At 50.9% G+C, this 8,519-nt stretch overlaps 1 protein-coding gene across 2 annotated transcripts in view; it reads right to left on the minus strand.

Annotated features, from left to right (window-relative positions):
- The window catches only part of KIAA0556 (KIAA0556 ortholog), a 148,412-nt gene that overhangs the window by 20,771 nt on the left and 119,122 nt on the right, over positions 1-8,519 (minus strand). For both annotated transcript variants that reach the window (XM_012732019.1, XM_012732018.1), the window contains exons 16-18: positions 6,556-7,281; positions 5,540-5,745; positions 1,757-1,829 (exon numbers count right to left, since the gene is read on the minus strand). In XM_012732019.1, coding sequence (XP_012587473.1) covers positions 1,757-1,829; positions 5,540-5,745; positions 6,556-7,281 — 1,005 coding nt within the window. The remainder of the gene's footprint in view (positions 1-1,756; positions 1,830-5,539; positions 5,746-6,555; positions 7,282-8,519) is intronic.

The raw sequence follows: 8,519 nt of genomic DNA on the forward strand, positions 1-8,519 counted from the left end.
AACTGTCTTCTTGAGGACCTCACAGGTCTCAACAGAGGCCTTGCCTTCACAAAGACCTCTGATGTGAGGCAGTCTCCCTATGAGAGCCCTGAGGTGAAGTGGCGAGGGTGTGGGCTGGGTTCCATTCTCAATTTGAGTACTAGCTATGTGACCTGGGGTGGGTTACTCAAGCTCTCTGATTCTTAACCAAACGTGGCACAGAGCCAAGATGAGAGACAGGACCACCTCTCCAGCCTGCTTCTTATCTGCATGAGGTTGGATTTTGAAATTCCTCTGATGGCCTAGAGTAATTGAGAGTGTTCTAGAATGTAAAGAGCTGTGGGTTCAAGGCAGGCATCTTCCTTTTTTTCCCCTAAGGGGTAACAGGCCTTTGTGGAGTAGGTAAGCAGAAGGAGCTGGGGTGCAGCAGGGCCTTAGAAGAATTATGGAAGCAAGTTGGACACCTGCCCAGGCCCCACCCCTCAGGGCCAGGGTGGCCTCATTCCATAGGAGCTGGGAGCACCATGCTGACGGCTCACAGCTGAGTCCCTCACCGTGACTGCCCTAATCTTAGCTCTTCCCTGGGCAGCACATACCTAGCATTCATAGAATATAGGGCCCGGCTGCTTTGAGTCAGGCCAACTCCAAGGGCGCCCCTGTGGAGCTGACAGTCGCCTTGGTGTGATGACACCCAGCGCCCATTTCCTGCCTTGCCCAAGAGCACACCCCATAAACACCACCCTGAGCTGCGTCTTGGGAGCCCAGTCATCTAGAGGGGGCAGTCCACCTCGGAAGGAGAGTGGAGTGGGGGGCCCTGGGGACAGAGGGCTGGGCTTGCACAACAGCCTGCACTAGGAGGAGCGTTGGGGGCGCAGACGCAGCGGCTTCAGCTTCATTGTGCAGAGGATGGTGGTGAGGCCAGGAGGGGCGCCTGACAACAGCCTGGCTCAGCTCGCTGTCACAAGGTAACGGAAGTTGATGAACAGTACCAGGGGCAAGAAAGCTGCAGGTGAGGCTGCAAGGGACGAGCGAGGGAGCCGGTAACAGGGACCAGGGAGGAGATCACCGCCAGCCCCGATCTCGGCTGACGGTTCCCTGAGATGGCAGGTGGGGGGCTGGCATGGAGGTGTAAGTCACAGTGGGGATGCTGGAAGCAGGAAGGAAGAGGGGGACAGACGCAGTGAAACTCAGATGGAATTTGCTCTGAGGTCACACACTGACACCGGCAGGCTAATGACACTGTGTGCGGTGTTTTAAATGATTACAGAATGAAACACCAACATTTAAAATGCTGAAGTCCAGATTTCCCACTTTCAAATGACCTGGCATGCTGGGCCCATATTCCTGCTGCCCCACCCCACTGGAGCTGGGGGGACACACCCCACTGGAGCTGGCTGGGGAGTTCCTTCTGCACCTGCTCCGTGGTGGGGCTTGAGGGGACAATAGACCACTGGACTGACAGGTGCCTCCATCTCTTCTGGCTCATATTGTCTTGTTCTCCATTCACAGGGTTCTAGCTCAGCCACCCAGGTGAGGGTGAGAGTAACACACAGGTGTCTGCACGCAAAGTTTAAAAGTGTGCCTCTGGGAAAGCGAACCCCAAAGAGGCTCGGCACAGGAGAGAAAGCCGGCCAGGGCCACAAGAAGACTGGCTACCGCCTCCTGCCTCTCTGCTAGTGTACAATCTGCTGACTATCCAGGGAAAATGTCCCAAGTGCCCACAACTCCCCCAAAAGTCTTTCTTCTACTCCACGTTGCCCCCGGAGAGGACACTCACAGATTCCATGGTAGACACCTGGCTCTGGGGTGGTGACTTCAGGGAGAGGGCAACTGGGTGGTAGCTCCTGCTCCTGGGTTGGGAGAGAAATAGAGAGAAAGGGGATGAATGTAGTGATACCTACACAGCTGGTTGGCCATTTCAACAGATACCGCTGTCCACCTTGTGCCCCTGATAAGACCTGTGTCTCTTATTGTATTTTCTTTCTATGTGGAAGCTGTGATTGGTGATAAAGGCAGGCAAGGATTTTCACACTGGCTGGAGTTTCTGACCAGAAAAAAATGGTTCAAACCTGTTCTGAATGGACAAAACAAGTTCAAACTGGAGAAAATCAAATAACTAGTATTAAAAAAGATCTGACTGGGTAAAACTGGTTCATAACTAAACCAATTGACCCTTGCTTCGATTTCTCAAACTGGCTGAAACTAGGTCACACTGGCTAAAACTGGTTCTAACAGGTGCAAAACAATTCCAACTGGTACAAACCGGGTGAAAACAGTTCAGACTGGCTCTGACTTACTTAAACCAACTGAACCAATGTTCCTTTTGGTTTCAGTTCTTTGAAGAAGTCAGAACCGATTTCCATGTGTTTCTCAGTTTCTCTTGGCTTGGACTCATCAGAAATGTTTGGAAACAGTTTCATCCTTTCTGAGCCAGGGAGGAGCTGTCATTTGGTTTCACTTTCAGATTCAGGTTGAGTTGGTATCTGTCAGGACCTGGTTTCAGCTGGCTTGAACTGGTTGGAACCAGTTTCAGTCAGCTTGAAGCAGTCTCAATCAGAACTGGTCAGAACTGGTCAGAACTGGTTTCGACTGGCCAGTTCTGAACAGCTAAAACCCAGTTCCAGCCAGTTGAAACCAGATCTGACCAGTTCAAGCCAGTTCTGACCAGCTGAAACTGGCAGGTTCAAACCAGTTCTGGACAGTTCTGACCAGTTCAAGCCAGCTGAAACTGGTTTTGGTCAGTCAAAACTGGTTCTGCCTAGTTCTGAGCAGCTGAGACCAGTTCAAGTCAGCTGAAATTGGTTCTTACTGAAGCAGTCAAAACTGGTGCTCAGAGCCAGTTTCAGCCAGCTGGATCCAGTCTGAGCTGATCAGAACTGGTTTCAATAAATCAGAACTGGTTTCAACCAGTTAGAACTGGTCAGAACCAGCAGTCAGAACTGCTTAGAGCCGTTTTCAGCTGGCAGAGCCAGTTTCAGCAGCTCTGAACTGGGTTTCAGCTGGTCAAAACCGATTTCAGCTGTTCAGAACTGGTTTCAGCTGGTTAGAACTGGTCTAAGCCAGTTTCAGCTGGTCAGAACTGGTTTCAGCTGGTCAGAACTGGTTTCAGCTGGTCAGAGCCTGTTTGAATTTGTTTCAGCTGAAGCCAGCTCTGAAACCAGCTCAAGCTGAGTCTGATTTATTCAAAATTGAAACCGCCTGAAAACAGACTCTGACTCTTCAAAGATCTGAAAGGGAAAACAATTGAAACCAGTTGACAATTGTTCTCACTATCTCAAGGTTTTGACTTGTTCAACTGAAAGTGAAACCAGCTGACACTGGCTCCAATCGCACAAACAGGCTGCAAGTGGGTTTGACTGGCTGAAACCCGTTCCAACCAGTTATGATCACCTGAAACAGGTTCAGACCAGTTCCCATGAGCTGAAACCAGTTCAAATTGGTTCCAATCAGCGAAAACTGGTTCCAGCTGGTTCTAACGTATTCCAAACAACTGAAAATTCCTGAAATTGACTCTGACTGGTCAAAGATTTGAAGTGCAAACAAGGGAAACTGAAACCAACTGACTGGTTCTGTCTCAAGGTTTTGACTTGTTCAAACTAACCAAGTCAAAACCAACAGACGCTGGCTCCAACTGTTCCATCCAGATCTGACTCATGAAACCACTTCGGACTGGTTCAAGCTAGTTCCAACTGGTTCATACTGGCTGATTCTGGTTCTGGTTAGTTCTGACTTATTCCAACCAATTGAAACTGAACCTGCTTGAAACCAGTTCTGATTTGTTCAAGGAATTGAAACTGAAAACAACTGGAACTAAAAGCAACTGACACTGATTCTGTCAAGAATCAGTGCAAACCAACTGAAAGTAAAATCAATTGACATTAGCTCCAACTGCTCAAACCTGCTGAAACCAGTTAGCTCCAGCTGCTCAAACCTGCTGAAACTAGTTCCAACTGGTTGAAATCAGTCTGACCCACTTTCAGCGGTTTGAGCGATTCATAGTCACTTTCAATTAGTTTCAGTTGGTTTGAACAAGTCAGAACCAGTTTCAGCCATTTTCAATCTGTGGGAACCAGTGTCCTGTCTGAACTATTTTGATAGTTCTAACTGGAAATAACTGGTTCAGACCAGATAAAATCACTTTATACCAGAAACAGCTGATTTAGACTAGAAAGATCTGGTGACAATGGTTCTGATTGTATAAAACTGGTTCTGAACAGATAAAAGTGGGTTTTAAACATGTTGTGAACCAAATGAAACAAGCTCACACTTGTTCTGACTGGATAAAACCAGTTCAAATATTTTATGACTGGGTAAAACAGGTTCAAGCTGGTTCTGACCAGTTCTAACCAACACCGATTCTAACCAGAAACGATTCAAACTGGTTACCAGTTCTGACTTTAAATCAGTTCAAGCTGCTGCCAAACTGGCCGTGATTGAATAAAACCAGGTAAAACCTCTTGTCTTGTCTGACCAGTTCTGGTCGGTTCAGGATGGTCCAAATAGAGCTAAATCTGGTATTAATTAACCTGTTCTGACTGGGTAAAACCAGCTCAAAGTGGAAAAAAAAAAACAAAAAACAGATAAAACTGGTTCCCAGTTCTGACTGGGAAAAACAGTTTCAAACCCAATAAGCCAGCTGAAACTGGCTCTGTCTCGATAAAACTGCCTTAGATCAGTCCAGACCAGAGAAAACCAGATAAAATTGGTATTAACCAGTTCTGACTAAATAAAACCTTACAAACAGGTTGTGACCAGAAGAAGCAGGTTCTGACTAGTGGAAATCAGATAAACTGATACTACCCAGTTCTGATTGCATAAAAATGGTTCAAACCCATTCTGACCTGCTAAAACTAGTTCAAAGCAGTTTTTACTGGATAGAGCCAGGTCTGACCAGTTTTGACTCTGTAATGCTGGTCTCAGACATTTCAAGCTGGTTTTTAGAAAGCGCCGCTGTCATTTGGAAGCATGGACGCCAGGGTCGTGTATTCCCACTCTGTCTGCTGACCCACTCTGTGCTCTTGGGCAGGTCACCCAGCAGGTCACCCGGCCTTCTAGCCTTGGTGTCCTAAGTGGGAAAATTAATCATCTCTTCTCAAGGCTTGTTACAGTGGGTTACACAAGATCACAGCTCTCCATGACTGGATTACTAGGGAGACTGGGAAGTGCCCACCAGGGTTGCCATCATTTTAATGCCACACACGCCCATTAGAAGCATTTCTGGGCCTTCTAACAAAACAAGTCAGCGATTAAAATGCAGTCCAAAGTTAAAATTCCCCTGAAACAGCTGACCTCTCAATTATGGAGATGACACAGAATGGATTCCTCCTAGCTTTGCTTAAAATTTGAATACTTTCTTCACTTTAGCTAAAGAAAAAAATAGTAATTAGAGAATGAAATATGACACACAGGACAAAAACGAAGTAGAAAAATGAGAGACGTCCAAACAGTAGCATCAGTAGTTAAAAGCTGTTCATCTTCATTCATCCTGCTCTACTCTGACTTAGGAGCGGAAATCTTTCTCCAGACACCCACCTGCTTCACCCCTCCCACCCTGTCCTACCTGGTCCTCGGCCCACAGGCCAGCCTGGGTGTATGGCCGCTCCTCGCCCTCGCCATCGGCTGTGCTGGGCCTCCTCAGTGCCTCCTCACCCTGCAGGCTGCAAAGGCTCTCCAGGTCCATGTCGAATGTCTCATCAGAACAGAATATGGCCTCAAGAATGTCATCATCCATGGTGAATAAGATTGTGTCTCCAAAGTGCTCTGGGGCTGCACAGGTTACCAGGAAGAAGAGAAGTGTCAGCTCACCTCAAATTCCAATGATTTGTGGCTTGGGAACTTCAACCCATCAACCTCGGTGCTACACAGCCTCACATCACTAATAGTTCTTGATCTGTGCGCCTTGGTCTTCACATATCGGCAAGTGGGGCCCACACAGTAAGAACCACATAGCTTTGATGAAGGGACCTGATTTAGTGAGCATCTTTGCTATCGGTCATGAAGTAAGTACCATTTCTTAGGCCTGAGGGAGGTACTGCTGCAGATGCTTTCGCTGCCCCATGCAAGGCCCTGCTGATTGTTTGATATTTCAGGGGATGCTTGCCTAGAACGGCATGGGAGTCACACCCCCAACCCAGGGAGCCTGCAGTGTCCCAAAGGCCTGCTGCTTCGCCTCACTGCAGGACAGACCTGCAATTTAGGCTCTGGAACTGGGATCTGGCTGAGACCAGGCTTCCTGAGAAACTGTATTCTTCCCTAACTTCTCCACCTTCCGTTGCCTGCAGCCCTCCCCCTGCCGCCCTGCAGGTTGCAGGTTCTCCTGGGAGTGCCCTCTGATTAAATCATCTGCAGAAGCCCCCTGTGTAGCTCAGGCCCTGGGGGGGCCGAGTAACCGGTGCCCAGGGGAGGAGTTTACAAAGGCCAACTCTTGTCCGCCCAGGCTGCATTGGTGAGAGGGCCGGGTCTTCCAAAGCCAAGGACACCTGTCTGTCTCCGGCCAGCCAGCAGGCTTAGATTTCCCTCAGCACCTTGGTGGGTCGCAAGTGGAGGTTTCAAGAATGTTCTACAGGCATACCATACCTCCCGTCAGGGTTCCAGAGGCTTTGGCGATTTCTCCTTTAAAGATGCACTGCTCGTCTAACAGCATTGTGATGTCCTTCACGCCGCGGAAGGAATGTATCCGGGATTTATTGTAATTCCAAATCCTGATCAGGGCGACTTGGCAAGGGTGCGTGAAATTGATGGAGATGGAGTGAGACTGGCCCGGCGTGAAGGGGGCCAGCCAGACGTGCATGTCGTCCTGGGTCCGGTTCACCCCATCGATGAGGTTGGTGACCACACGGGGGTCTCTCCCGTAGGCCGGTAAAATATTGATGTCGGGCGGGTCTGCTTGGATGCTCGCAATTTTCACCGGCTCGCCCTTGGAGCTGAAGATTTCTATTCCGTTCAGGCCCACATAGTGTCGGTCCCCCCACGTAGACGCGATGTCGATGACCAAGCGCTGCCCAGAAGGCAGGACGGGGATCTTGAAGTCGCTCCCGTCGTCTGTCTCCACACAGTGGTTGAGCTGCTCGGCCTCTGGCTCCTGCTTCTCCCCCTTCCGGGGCCGCGGCTGCTCGCTGTGGCGGCTGCTCTTCTGCTGCTGCAGGAACTCGTCCAGGATGTCGCCCTGGGCCTCCAGGTTGGAGATGCGGCCTCGGTGGGAGCGGTCGAAGGCACTGAGGGAGTCCCAGGACTCGTGCAGCGAGTGCTCCTGCTCGCTGGGCCACCGGGGCCTGGGTGGGGTCCTGGGGCGCCGGGCGTCTTCTGGAAGGAAGGACACAGGAAGGGGGCACTCTGTTAGTGGCACCTGCAAACCTGAGGGCCCTTAGAGGTGCTCGCACCCAGCATGAGACCCAAGGGCTCTCAGGGGTGGGGACATTCTCGAAACCAGTGGGTTGCGCCTGGGAGTCTCCGCTTGCTGCGTGGGCCAGGGACAGTAACCGAGGAGGCCAGGGCTGCAGGGCCAGTCCTGTCTCCGATGATTCCTTCTCCAAAAGCTAAGTAGTTTTCAGTGTGTTTCGCATTTTCTAGGAAGGCAGCTCCATGCAAATCAAGGACTATTTATGGCGTTGCAACCTTCTCTTCCTCAGAAACTCACCTGTCCGGGGCCCAGCCGGGGTCTGAGTCAGCGACCCCTCTGCTGGCTGCTTTCCAGACCCCTGGATGGCAGGTGCAGCCTCGTATAAGGACAGGAAATGGGGAAAAGCCAGGTAGGCATTTTAGAGGCAGCCTGTCCTCGTGGGTGGCAGGTACCACTGGTGTTCATTTTGGCTGGTTCTGGATTTGGGGCGGGGTTGGGGGTGCGGAGGACGCAACCAAAAAAGTTAAACAGCCCAGATAGGTCACAAGGTGAGGAACTGACTTCTACTCCTGGCTCTAGGCGTGGAACTGGGTCTAGGCTTGTCCAGAACACGCTGGGCCTCAGAGGGGGCGGGGGGGGGGGAGGCCCACTCCCCTCCTGGTAGACTCTAGAAGCCCTGGCCTGCGCCGCTGGCAGAGGCCTGTCCCCCAGCCACACCGTGGCTAACTGCCATCTAAGGGCGTCACTCTGGAAAAACAGCAGCTGCTGACAGACATTCTGTTTTTTCTCCTTTCATATCGCACTGTGCCTTTTGCACTCCATTTTCTGCCTGTCTCCTAGGGGGCCTAGCTCCATCAATTATCTCCTCTCTCTAGAATCTTCAATCAGTCCTTCCCCACTGGCCCCTCTCTGCCTGCAGACATGCATAAATCTCTCCTACCTGAAAGAAAATAAAGAAAAAAGGAGCCGACCTCATCGCGTGGCTCCCTCCGACCGCCACCCTATTCCCCGCTTTTGCAGCAGACACGCTGTCTCCTCACGGCCACCTTTTCCCTCAGCCCCTGCAACCTGCGTCCATGCCAACAGCATCCTTCCCATTCAGAAGGGACCCCTAGAGGGAGGGGCTCTCCGGGCTCAGAAGGGACCCCTAGAGGGAGGGGCTCTCCGGGCTCAGAAGGGACCCCTAGAGGGAGGGGCTCTC

This window comes from Condylura cristata, unplaced genomic scaffold (genome assembly GCF_000260355.1).
Source record: "Condylura cristata isolate star-nosed mole 26May11 unplaced genomic scaffold, ConCri1.0 scaffold00032, whole genome shotgun sequence".
NCBI classification, from domain to species: Eukaryota; Metazoa; Chordata; class Mammalia; order Eulipotyphla; family Talpidae; genus Condylura; species Condylura cristata.